General features: G+C 44.2%; 1 protein-coding gene and 1 long non-coding RNA gene across 7 annotated transcripts in view; one reads left to right on the top strand and one right to left on the bottom strand.

Annotated features, from left to right (window-relative positions):
* Window positions 1-12,605, top strand: part of LOC118319803 (glutamate receptor 3) — a 77,628-nt gene that overhangs the window by 17,411 nt on the left and 47,612 nt on the right. For all 6 annotated transcript variants that reach the window (XR_007031471.1, XM_047334533.1, XM_047334532.1 and 3 more), the window contains exon 3: window positions 5,586-5,825. Coding sequence is in view for 5 of the 6 variants with exons in the window: in XM_047334533.1 (XP_047190489.1) it covers window positions 5,586-5,825 (240 nt within the window). In the remaining variant the exon portion in view is untranslated. The remainder of the gene's footprint in view (window positions 1-5,585; window positions 5,826-12,605) is intronic.
* LOC124850526 lies at window positions 5,804-12,580 on the bottom strand. Its single transcript, XR_007031472.1, has 3 exons — window positions 12,317-12,580; window positions 6,643-6,850; window positions 5,804-5,937 (listed from the first exon to the last, which is right to left on the bottom strand). It is a non-coding gene; the product is annotated as an uncharacterized LOC124850526 (long non-coding RNA).

Raw genomic sequence — 12,605 nt, 5'->3', positions numbered from 1 at the left:
GCTGTACACAGCTGAATAAAACTATCAATAAAACAATATTAAAATATTTTTCAAAAGTTAATATATATTCATATATAATTATATGACAGATGGAGTCAAGTGTAATCCTATAATGTTTTTAGATTTGTAATTAAATTCAACATTTCATAAAATTATGATGCGATTCCAAATATCATAGTGATGATACAGTATTTCTGATTCAAATTCTTTTAATGCAGTAATGCAGTAGTAGTGTTTTTATCTGTTCTCTTTTCACAGTGTTTGAACTGGTGCCATTTTATCCAGCAGATAATTTTAAGTGCAAATAGACTGTAGATGTCAGTGAATCAGGACTAGCAACTGCTTCCCTTTAAACGTCTCACGGCACCATCGCCTTTTAGGTGATCTTGTATCTGGTTCTGCCATTTGAGTTAACAGTTTGAAGCACTTCACATTCATATATGACAAGAGTCGATCCGATCCCCCGGGGCACTTGCGAGCTATCTCACCATGACAGCATCCCTTCTTCAGCGCAGGACAGGCCGGTCCTGATGTAGTCTGGTGAAAACTGGGGGGAGGGAGGGAGGTGGGTACCAGAGAGAGGATCTATGAGGACCAGAGGGAGAAGGAGACCGAGAGACGGGCAGGAAATGGAGGACGTGTGGCTGAGAGGAGAGACAACGCAGCCAAAGAGAGAAAGCGAGAATGTGGGTTTTGTGGAAAGGGGGGAAAAAAAAGATGAGAAAAACAGCTAAAGAGATACAATCATCGTTGACATTTACTGTTCACAGCCCACCTACCCAAGGCTGTGCAAGGCTCTGGCTCATGGGCTGCAAAAGAGCATGGAAATCCACATACTTGGAGTGGAATAGGATTTTTTTAATAATTTTTTTTTGATGAATTATCCCAGCTTGCCTGCAGGATACCACAGATCCCTCTGAACTAGCATTTCAGGCCAGCCATCTCAAGTGATGCATCAGAAATGTAACATCCCTGTAGCACCGCCGAGTGTCCTGATTATAGAAGGGAATGAGGGCGGCACACTGTGTGTGTTTGACCAGTGAACTGGAGATATGGGATGCATGGTTCCCTGCAGCAGGAAGGGGGAGGGGGAGGAGGAGGAGGAGGAGGCACAGTTAGCTGCAGAGGAAGGGGGGAAAAAATAAGGGAAAATGAGATTAGAGAAGAATAAAATGAGAAAGAGCTGATGAGAGAGAATTATCTTTGTGTGGTTTACCACTCTTCATTCAAGCTCCTCGAATGACTGCGTGCATGCATGTGTTTGTCCGAGGACTTGTGAGTAAATTAACATTGCTGAAATCCAAGGTGACACTCACAGACTCATTGAATTAGATTAACTGTTGTGTCATTTCTTCAGATTTAGAGACCAGTTCGGCTGCCTCATTTGGAACTACAGCGGGACATTATTTCACTTTTATTTGATTACTGGGAGGGATGAAGCCAGGGCCGGAGTATTTCTCCACAGCAGCTCCCTCCCCTGACTCCACAGTACCTTATACTTTTCTTCTTTTTTTTTTCCTCAACTCAAATCCAACACCAATCTCTGCTCCACTGATGGAGCGGGGCAATATTACAGGGGAAACAATCTGACAGGAGAAAGAGAAAGAGAGAAGGGCACTCAGGTGGAGAGAGATACTGCCATGCTTGAAGAGGATGTATGCTTTGGGGGATGACCAGATGGCTGAGGTAAAAGACAGGCAACAAAAGGAGAGGTCAAACAGAGTGGTTGAGGAGAGGGGAGAGAGACAGTGACACGTCGCAGGAGGAGGGGATCAGTACTGCATGGAGGGGCATCTGTGGAAGAGGGTGAATACATACATACACAGAGTCTGACTCTTAATCCAGAACTTTCCATAAGTGGAACTTAAAAAATTAGCGAGCTTGCAAAGGCAATTGCTATTTTCAGTTTTCAGACATGAACTGCCGGAAAATTGAGTCCGGACATTTTCCGGAGTTTGCCGTTCACATATGAAGAAGGCAGCAGGAGATTGTCTGACCCATTGACAACAGCGGGAATATTTTCGATAACATTCAGGTGAGGGGTGTCTCCTTGGTAGAGCTCCCGCTCGCTCACCGTGAATCATCCCGACATTTTCCTGCCATATTCTCACATGGGCTCACTCTGACATGTTCCGTAAATGTTACGGGGGAGCTGGCAGGAAAGGTTCCGGAAAATGTTGAGAGCAACATTTGCGGACATTTTCAATCTCCCATTCACCCCATCTGAAAAAAGTTCAGGAAAATGTCCGTGGTTCAGTGAATGTTTGAAAGCAGCCTAATGAGAATTTGCACTTTTTAAAGAAATGTCATAAACCACGAGCTCATTCCTCACAGATGTTCACTGTGGTGGGTTATAAGAGGCAGAGCCTGTTTGTTTTCCTCCACTTGCACTGAGTGACACGGCAAATTGCTTTCTGCCGTTTTTCTTGCAGCAGTTTGTGAAATATGATAATTGTAGCTGTCTGCTACTGTAGCTCAGATTAACTATCAACTATGTAAACACCTTTAGAACCACAAGCCTCAACCTTTGGTGTGGCTCATTATCCTGTGACCATGGAAATAGACCAGAGGTTAATGCACAGCACTGCTAATGAAACTCCATCAGTAACGCGGCTCCTATTAATTATTTGTGCTGTTACACTACCTGTAGTTGTATCTTTCCATACCCGCACACTCAAACACCTGCACACGTGTTCATGCACACACGTGGCAGTATATACGGTATAACCAGTCACTAATGATGCTCACGAGGGCGGACTGAATTGTGGAGAAAGCAGTGTGCAGTTCTTGAGGCCAACGAGTTCAGGATGACTTGTGTCTGAGGGGCAGAGTTGCAGGATGCTGGCAGATCTGGTGCAGTGAGAGTGGCCAGTGCGTGCCCTCAAAACAGAACAGGTCAGTGTTCGTCTTGAACATCCTTATAAACCTCGCCGCCATGGGAGAGCACCTTGGATGCTCGGGCGTCGCCCATGGGATCCCTGCGACACGGAAATCGTTCCACTGCGTTAAAGGTGATCGCCATGAAAAGTGGGCGACACGAGACACTGTTATCACATACAAGGGCAAGATGAGAGAACAAAAGGAGAGGGTGGAAGTGGGTTTTTGGAAGGTAAAAGGGGAGGTAGACATATCTGTTATAGTAGGATGGGCTTACTCAGAGCTCCATCTAACAAGCAGGGGATGGCTGAGCGGAGAGAACGAGGCTGCTGGATCCGGTCCCACAGGACAGGTTCTGTGTCAGTACTGGCCCAAATTAGGAGGGAGTGCAGAGAAAACTGGGCCTCGGCGAGGTCTGGAACTCCCGCTGTCTTCCAGTCAGTGAGGGACACTGCACCACTCAACCTGCCAACCTGCAGCGCTTACCCACAATGCTGCTGTCTCGCTGTTGACTCACTTATCAAGACGCTTTGTGTGTGTGTGTGTGTGTCAAAGGGAACGGGTCTGTACCAGGACAGGTGGGGAGGAGAAAGAATTAAAGTGGAGGAGGGAAATCCAACTGTGATCTCTCACCCGCACGGCAAATGTTGATTATCATAAAGGTTTGCACATTGTGCACCACCATCCTCACGGGGTCGAGAAGAAAAAAAAACATTCTTATTGTGTGTGCGTACGTGTGTAATTGCATTATATGCGCAGTCTATGTCTGATGCCGTCATACAACTGGAATGGATATCCGTCAGCCAATCAGAAGCAAATATTTGACAAAGCCATTGCATAAGATTGGACCGAGCCCTCCCCCGTGTCTGCCAGCCCGTTGTGCTGGCACGCTGACAGTGTTGGGGGATTGTTAGGGATGCTTGATTACCCAGCGGGAACACTCCAGAGTGGATCAGAGTAAGTGAACAGCCATTCATGGTGGGGTAATAAAAGCACGACACACCTGTAGCCGTGAATATTAGTTTACACATTAATGGCCTGTGACTGAATAGAAGCCGCTGCCACCTGGCGATTCACGCCGTCCCACCGGAGTGCACGGTGAATTCACAAACAAATGGAAACACACTGTTGGCGCTTAAGAAATGTCAAAGTGCAGGCGGAGAAAAAAAGGAAACAGCTTGTATTACTGAGGTGTTTATTTTCCCCAAAGTGGTTGTTATTGATTTGTTACGGTAAAAAAACAACAAAAAAAACATTCAAATGATTGTGCAACTGTTTTTTCCCCCGTACCTTTGGTCACCTCCGTTAGCAGTTTCCCGGAACGGCGTCTCATTTTTTCTTCTTCAAAAGTGAACCTTCTGGATCTTCTCCACACATTTTTGTGCCTTTTTTGTTTCCATCCTGTTCTCTTTCTGATCAGATCTCACTTTTCATCCGAAGATACAACACAGTGTGTTGCTGTGCAGCTGGGCACTGTACACACAAGGTCACGGAACGTGAAACTGTGTTCGATTTTCACCCGGGGCAGGGTGAGAGACGTCTCTTTCAGCTCTTTCCGTGGGAGGTCACCGGAGCGGTGGCGGCGCGGCAGTGATGCCCACAGCCGCTGTGAACGGCACCGCAGCGAGTCGTTCACTGTGGATGAGGGGACTGAGCGATAAGTTGCAGGAGTTCCTGGTGGGAGTTGCAGACCTCTGGTGAACGGCGTGACGTTTCCGTCCTCCGGCTGCCACTTTTCCTACAGACGCGAAACCCACACAAACACACTGCGCCTCTGCTTTTCAACATGCAGTATTCTCGCCGACATCTTGTCACAATGTGAGCCAGGCTATTACCGGAGTCATTTTCTTTCTGACGCATTGCGTGCTGCTGTTTTTTTTTTCTTTCCTCAGTTGTGTAGTGTATGTTACATGCATTTTTCTTCAGATAGGTTATCCACACGCAGAGCCTGAATATTAATACCAGGTGTAAATGTGTATACGGTGGTCCCCTGGGATGGTTATCAGGCTTTAGGTTTGCATTGGGCAATCATTTTCGTGATTGATTAATCAATCACAGAGTAATCAAAGGGATTCTAGTTTCCAAGACCAGGCTGAGACACTGATGACATCATTAGTGTTATTTTTAAGACTTTGGAGTTCTCTGACTTTACACTTTAACTGAGGTGTTTTGAAATTTGTTCTGCATTTTTTTTTCCATTGACTAATCATTGCAGCTCTGGTGTCGTCTGAACTGGTCCGATACAAGTCCAACAAATAAGTTTCAGTACAGATTTGTTGCTTTTCTGACTGAGTAATATGAACAAGTTTTATATATATATAAATATATAAAAAACATAGTTCATCAAAACAAGCAAAAGTTCTCAAATTCAAAATGTCTCAATTGTCATTTTGCCCTTTGTTTTCTATTTATATCATGAACTACTGCAAACAATATTACGTTTATAAATCTGACTAGACAAAAAACACAAATAGTTGTATATTATGTATTTTATTGTTTTATTTCCCAGTAAATGCTGTCAGTGCTTTAACAAGTGCATATTTAGAGTCATGTAAGACCTAAATTGGTTATTAGTGGTGGGTCGAAGGAAACCATCGATCTATCGCAGCCCAAAGTGATGAGGCACGTGTTTGTGAGTGTGCAAACACATATTCTACTGACTAACATCTTAACGCTCATGTCCTCTTGCCCTCTGCCCTTCCCTGCAGTTTGCTCCCAGTTCTCCCGCGGAGTGTACGCCATCTTCGGATTCTACGACAAGAAGTCCATGAACACCTTGACGTCCTTCTGCGGCGCCCTGCACACCTCCTTTGTCACGCCCAGTTACCCCACCGACAATGAGGTGCAGTTCGTCATCCAGATGCGCCCCGCCCTCCGCGGTGCTGTCCTCAGCCTGCTCTCTCACTACAAGTGGCAGAAGTTCGTCTACCTCTACGACACCGACCGAGGTAGGTGACAGCGCGGGACTTGAGTCAGCGCTTGAATTACTGCGAGGAACCACGGCAAATGTTTCAGTGACTCAAAATAGCAGCTGCACACCGGGGTCAGCAGAGGTTTACCCTGTAATGAAAGCCTTGTAAATGCTTGAACTGTAAACGCTGCTGCACTATGTTATACAGTGGATCTGGTGATGGGAAAATCTCAAATATATTCACTAGCAGCTCGTAATACTTGTAATAACACATTACACTTGAAGAAACAGCGCATCTTATTCGAACAGTTGGCTGGTTGGCGTCAGTTAATCTTCTGTTTAATCATGTTGTTGATATTGGCCCATCTTTCATCTGAAATGAGGTATGTCACAGCTGCTACTAAAATGTTTTCTACAGAAATCGCAGTCTCTGTCTGCCTGTTGGGGCTGATTATTGTGTTGTGTCCTATGTGGGTTTTTTTTTTTTTGCGAGGTTCCCAGATTGCGCTGCCTAGTTGACAATAAAAGCTGGTTTAATGTAGCAGCTTGTCGCGTGTGTGACGACCTGTCAACACGCCGACGTGTTCATTTCAGAGATTTCCGAATGTCAAATGGGAAAATGAGCTCATTATCTCTCAATAGAATGACGATCCCCTCCTACTACAGAAACTCCAATTTGCTCAAACAACACCTGGACTGAAGGGAGCGATATGTTCGCCGCGTGACAGACGAAAAGACGATACGTCGTCTTCTTTGTTGAGCTGCCAAAAGGGGGTGGCTACATATTCCCCCCGCACGGCACATAGCAGCTTGGATTTGCTATGTTTATTTGCTCATTATAGAGAGGTCCTGACCTGCAGATATGCTTCCAGCAACCTGTCTACTCCGCAGTGTGCTCTCTGCTCCGTGTTTGATCCTTTTTATGGTCCGGCCTCATGCCCCCACCTCTCCCTGTCTTGCTTCGAGGCAGAAAACGTGGAGTGCGTTTTAGTGCACAGTCCTCTGTGTTGGGGCTCCGGGCCTGTAGGGTCCTGAGCTGAGGGCCTTAATCCTCCACACTGCCTGCAGATAATACGTGGTTAATTAGGGTCACACTGACTGGAACACTCATTGCATCTTCCCTGCAGATGCTAGCAACCCACACGTCCTTCAGCACAACCGATGCCGCCGAGCCGCCGGCCCCCGTCCCCCTGCGTTTTTCCTCTCATGTCTGGAAAGTGAGACAGTCTGGGGCAGAGTGGGGGGAAAGAGCCTGTTATTCTAAAAGAGAAGAGGCGTTACAGAGAGTGATGACAAACAGACGTATACTTTAAAAGAGTGAAAGCGGCGACAGAGGGTTGAACATGGCAGCGGAAGTGAGGAGAAGGAGGGAATAGAAACCAATTCAGTCCAGCAATTAAGGCAACAGCAGGTATGTGTGATTTACAGCCTGTTACCTGCGCACGGACAATCTGCTGTGTTCCGTTCGTCACCGTGCTGAGGCCAATGCCAAGCCACTGTTACCCCCTCTCCCTGCTGCCAGTGGTGTAAGACGATCCCTTATTAGTAGGAGGACATTGGCCCCAGGAGGGGATTAAAGTCGTTTATTGATGCACTCCATCCAGCACTTTGGGGGGCTTTGACACTTGGCTCATCAAGCAGACAGATGTGTCAGGGAGCCTCTACCTCTGCTTATCAGGTAGCGCAGCTCCCCTGGCAATACGGACACTGACTGCCGGCTAAACCAGGAGGAGTGACAAGGGAAAATGGTCTTCAAGGGTGCAAGTTGGTTTTTTTTACCTTTCTTTTACCCCGCGGCTCTGAACCAAAAGGAAAGATGACTTGTTTTTGTCCGTATTATCTTGAGCTTTGTTTTGTCTGACATCCCCCCACAACCCTGTCTGATGAGCCCTGTCTGTCTGTCTGTCTGTAGACCACCTCTCAAATATTTCTTAAATGTTCAATTTGATTGTCAATCTAATTATCTAAAATAGTAATACAATACATTAGCTATTCACACTGTTTATACATTACATCAGGTAGAAGTCATGACTTGTAATTCACTGTTGTTGTGTTAACCTTCTCGTACTTGCACTCTCATGTGTTGAGGTGTTACAACTGACACGTCAGGTGTGCAGCTTCTACCGTAGCATACTGGTTTTTGATTCTTTTCTGTTTATTAGTTATTTATTTAGTTAGTTAGTTAAGCTACTTTCAAGGTTTTACATTTACCCCTCTCTGCGACTGCAGAAGCAGTTTTTCCCGGGCTGCATGTGCCTCTCGCTCGGTGATCTATTCAATTCTTTGTTGACTCTCAGTGATGCAGCTTTGGTCTTTCTGACGATCAATAAGAGATGATTGTCCTGCAATGCACTGTGCTGTACTGCACGGCTGCGACCATGTGTTCCCGTGATCCTGTGCACAAATGGTAGGCTGAGAAATGTCACGATCTCTGACCTTGAATGTAAATGTAAACACTGACCATGCAAGCAAGTCAGAAAAAACAACAAATATCAATCAAGCTCTTCATACAGGTGGAATATTACTGATTCTGCAGTAGATAAACAATGAATTAACAATTATACCGACAAATTACCCTCTGCTGGTGCAATGCAAAGCACTGGTATATGTCAACATACTATTTCCGTGGTTATTTGGCTCTTAATTCATGTTTGATAAAAGTATTGATCATCCACAGTACCAAAGCCACTTTGCAATTATTCTCAGTCAGTATACAGTGCTCATAAAAAAAAAAGCATTCAGCTGTGTTCCACCACGAGGCTTTATTCAGTCAATTGAAAAGATTAATTGCAGCCACACTATTCATTATTTGGCTCTGTTATTGGGCTGGCTAAAAATGCTTTTAGGCCATAGCGCAGTGCTTTCAGACTGAGAGTGATGGTCCATATGCTTCAGGCTCCAACGTATTGGAGGGAAATGGAGGGAAATTTGTGCCCCAAATACCAATATCAGACATCTGTTTGAAAGCAGACGTTATGATGAAGGTACTGCACTGGAAGCAAATGGAGCCTCCGTACGCTCTGTCATCAGCATAATGAGAGGCCACTCTTCTTTTATCTCAGGTATTATATTGACAGGCTACTTGATGTGGGTGGGTGTGTGTGTGTTCTTTGTGCGCGAGTGTTAATACATGTGTGGGTAAAGAGGGATGAAAGATCCAAAAACATATTACTGCTCTTTTCTTTTTGATTCACACAAACATCACACAGTATGGCTACCCATAAAAGAAACTGACAATCCCCGCAACTCTCCTATATTTCCTCCTACCAAGTCTTACCTCTCCCAAAGTTAATATTTTCTGTTCCCTGTCCTTTCGGTATGCGTCAGCAGACAAATTTCCCCTTTAAAAAAAGTGGGGGTGTGCGGGCTGAAGGTAGATGGATCTTGCCCTTTCTGTTCTGGCGGTCAGGTATGGACAGATAATTGCCAGGTCTGTGCAGCAGAGACAGATGATTACAGGATTTATTGTCTCTCCCAGGCACAATCAACCCTGATTCAGCAATTTCACCTCCACCTGATTTATGAGTTACTCTCTTTCTTTCCCACTCTCTCTACACCTCTTCCTTATATGTGTTAATGTTTATATTATGCCCCCTTTTTTTCTCTCTGAGTTGACTATGACTGTTGTGGTACAGTAGACCACCAATTGTTCTTTCTTGAATCTGAATCTAAAACTAGAGTCGTTCCAGAAAAACGTGAAACAAAAAATTTGAATATTGAGGTTAAGTCTTTTCCGATGACTCGAACTGACCGTTCGCCACCCCTGCGGACATTAAACTGAACTGTGATTGCATCCAGTTCTCGGTGGGTAAACACAATATAGGCCTACTGATACTGCTATTTTTGTACAGCTCATCTTTAACCTAGATATTTTTAGCCTACAATCCCACAAACTAACTACTATCTTTGTGTAGAGCAACACAAGCCTATTTAGCTAGATAAACTAATGACTGCATCGTAATTATGGTGACCACAGGTCCTGGTTTGTCCAGCATTGACCCGATTTAAAGATGGGAGTCCCAAAGGCATGAGTACTGAACAATATCTGTAACCTGGTTTTCAAGGTTTTTTTGGGGGGTTCGAAGATGTGGTCACCCTGGGCCATACGGTTCGATGGAGCAGGTAGTCCATTTGTTAGTTTGCTTTTCTGTTTCGGGTTTGTGGAAAGGCCATGAATGACACCACTCCCCAAACACTCAAAATGCAAATTCTAGCTCTAAATTTTAAGCTTGGCAGACCTGCTGTGCAGTTGCTAGGCTATGATGGGACAATCACCGTTTGGGGGGGGGGTCAATTGTATGTTTATCCTTCCCTCCCGGCTGTGTCACTGCTCCATCTGTGTTTATGTCGCGCCTCTTTGTGTCTCTGCATAACTTTGATTTAGTCTGGGTTTTTAATTATTGTGTTTTCTCTCTTCCATTTTTGGGGGCCATGAAGGCATGGAAAATAATTGAAGCTACAAAATAAGTTTTAAATATCATTGAGTAACTTTCAACACATAGCACAATTACAGTATACACTGATCTCGTGCGAAATTAAAACCAGTTACTGGTTTTACTGGTTACTGTTTTTTCATGTTGTGGTTAATGTGGTTAATAACTGACTGTCTCCTGTCAGTGAGAGAGCACTGACATTAACACCAATCTGCAGAGAGCAACACCAGAGATGTCTTGGAGCTGCTCCCTCTTTAAACCCATGATGGTGTTACGAGGCACAGGATTGTAGCCTGACACGAAATATCCATTTTGATTCGGGCATTGATGACATATGAAGAACAATGCTGGGCCTCCTGTCATCTCCTCCCATCATTTCCTCCGCCGGTCAATATTCTGAATGTGATACAGTTAGGGGGAAAACGATCTGATGCCTGGCCGCTGCGCAGAAAGCACCGAGCTATTTGCTTTTTATCATTTAACTGCTGACAGTTGAAAGTACAGTTGAAATAGTGTTCAATATTAAAATTGTCATTATTGCACCTGGAAGTCTAATGTACTTTGAACAAAAATCTGCCAGGTGTAGTCTGGCATTCAGGCCAGACGAACCTCCAGGGAACCGCTTTCATCCATCCTGTATCAACACAGTGCAGCTGAGTCGATCGAGCTAACGTGTCGGGAACAATAACGTACATGCACAGTATTGATCATCAAACATTGTTGGGGTAGCTTTTGACCACAATACTTTATGCAGTCCCATGTGTTTACAGTCATTTAAACTGTATTTACTTGACGGACCAGTCTGTGACATTCATTGCTAAAGTTCTTTAAATGTCAATATTGAATTTAAATGTACGTAATAGCCCCCCCCCCCCCAAAAAAAAAAAAATGATGTTGTTTTATCACAGGAAAGAAGTTGAATTTCACCAAGAGAAATATATTTACTTTGCAAAAACAGTTACTTGCACTTTCATTATCGCTCAGGCATCTGTCTCCCAGACGGCAGTCTGCGCCGGAACCTAAATCAAGCAGGCCAATTTTATTTTCTCACGATGAAAGCAACGATGCTTTTCTGTTAGGCAGACCCAAATAAATTGATAAAAGTAATGTTTCGCTCTGCAAAAAATACAGAAATCTATGCAAATGGTGGTGGTTCATTCTTTAATCAAGTATTATCCCTTGCACTGGTAAAAATATTTATCTTTTAAATGTGCAACTTAGTTGCAACTCAGGCAAATGTTTTTGCAAGCTTGCAGTCAATTCATTTGTTGTCATCTATGGAATGCAATTCCAAGAAAACCACTTAGTAACTTTGAATAAAAAAAGAAAGAACATTTTTAAGATCTTATTTTGGATCTAGGTGCAGTTGACTCAGTCAGAAGATCCTAACAGCCTGGGACAAAGATGACAGGGTGGAACCAGCGCGACACTGACACAGGACCTGCACACATTGCTGACTTGCTGTTTGTGTGATGTGTAAAACCTGAGGCACATGTAGCAGCGGTGTAGCCAATGTCTCAAACGGCAGAAATGATGCGTGCGTTTTGGCATGTTTGAAACAATGGATAGCAACAGTGACAATTTAGCTGCTTATGTGCAGCTACTGTGAATCACTCAATACAGCCGCAACGCACATATAAAACATTAGAAATAAAGCATCTTCATATCCAGTCTGTCACTGTGTATCATTTTAATCCTATATGTAAGTGATTAAAGGGAGAAATTGTCCTCTTGAGTTTGTTATTTGAGTTTCAATCTATTGGCTAAACTATTATACTAAGACCATTAATGCTCATCTTCTCTGTCCAGACAGAGTTTACATTTATAAGCTTAATTACGCTGATACTTTCAGATAATTGTGGAGGTTGTTTTTCCATTCAATAAGCCATGCAGACTGGATTGTCTGCACATGTTCCTGAAATATACAAGAGTGTCTTTAATTACCAGGACATAGGTGAGAATTCTCAACAAGTGATGGTGGCTGCAATAAGAAAATTTGAGAGCGTGCTAAAACACAGAAGAAAAATAATCTATCAGACTGATGGCCGCATCAATCAACGACTACTTGGCTTTGTATTAAAACCTCATAACTCACCACAGCCGCTGTTGATCAGCTGTTAAACAGCAGTCTGGCACAATCGGCACAGTGATGTGCCAACGTGAAAGAAGGCTTGTGAATGGGAGGATTTGATGACCCCCACGTAGCCGGATATCCTCTAATTCCTGCCAAGTTACAGTAGATACAAAGACAGATATGGGGGGGGGCAATCAGGCAGAGTCAGATACACTGCAACTGCAGCGAACCTCGCTCCCTTTTCTTCAGCATCCCTCTAATTGGCTTTCCGCAGACAGTTGCCTTTGTTCCCCGAAAGAGTCAAACAATA

Source organism: Scophthalmus maximus, chromosome 9 (assembly GCF_022379125.1).
Source record: "Scophthalmus maximus strain ysfricsl-2021 chromosome 9, ASM2237912v1, whole genome shotgun sequence".
In the NCBI taxonomy this organism is placed as follows: Eukaryota; Metazoa; Chordata; class Actinopteri; order Pleuronectiformes; family Scophthalmidae; genus Scophthalmus; species Scophthalmus maximus.
The sequence above is the reverse complement of the archived record's forward strand: the minus strand, read 5'-3'. Positions and strand labels throughout refer to the sequence as shown.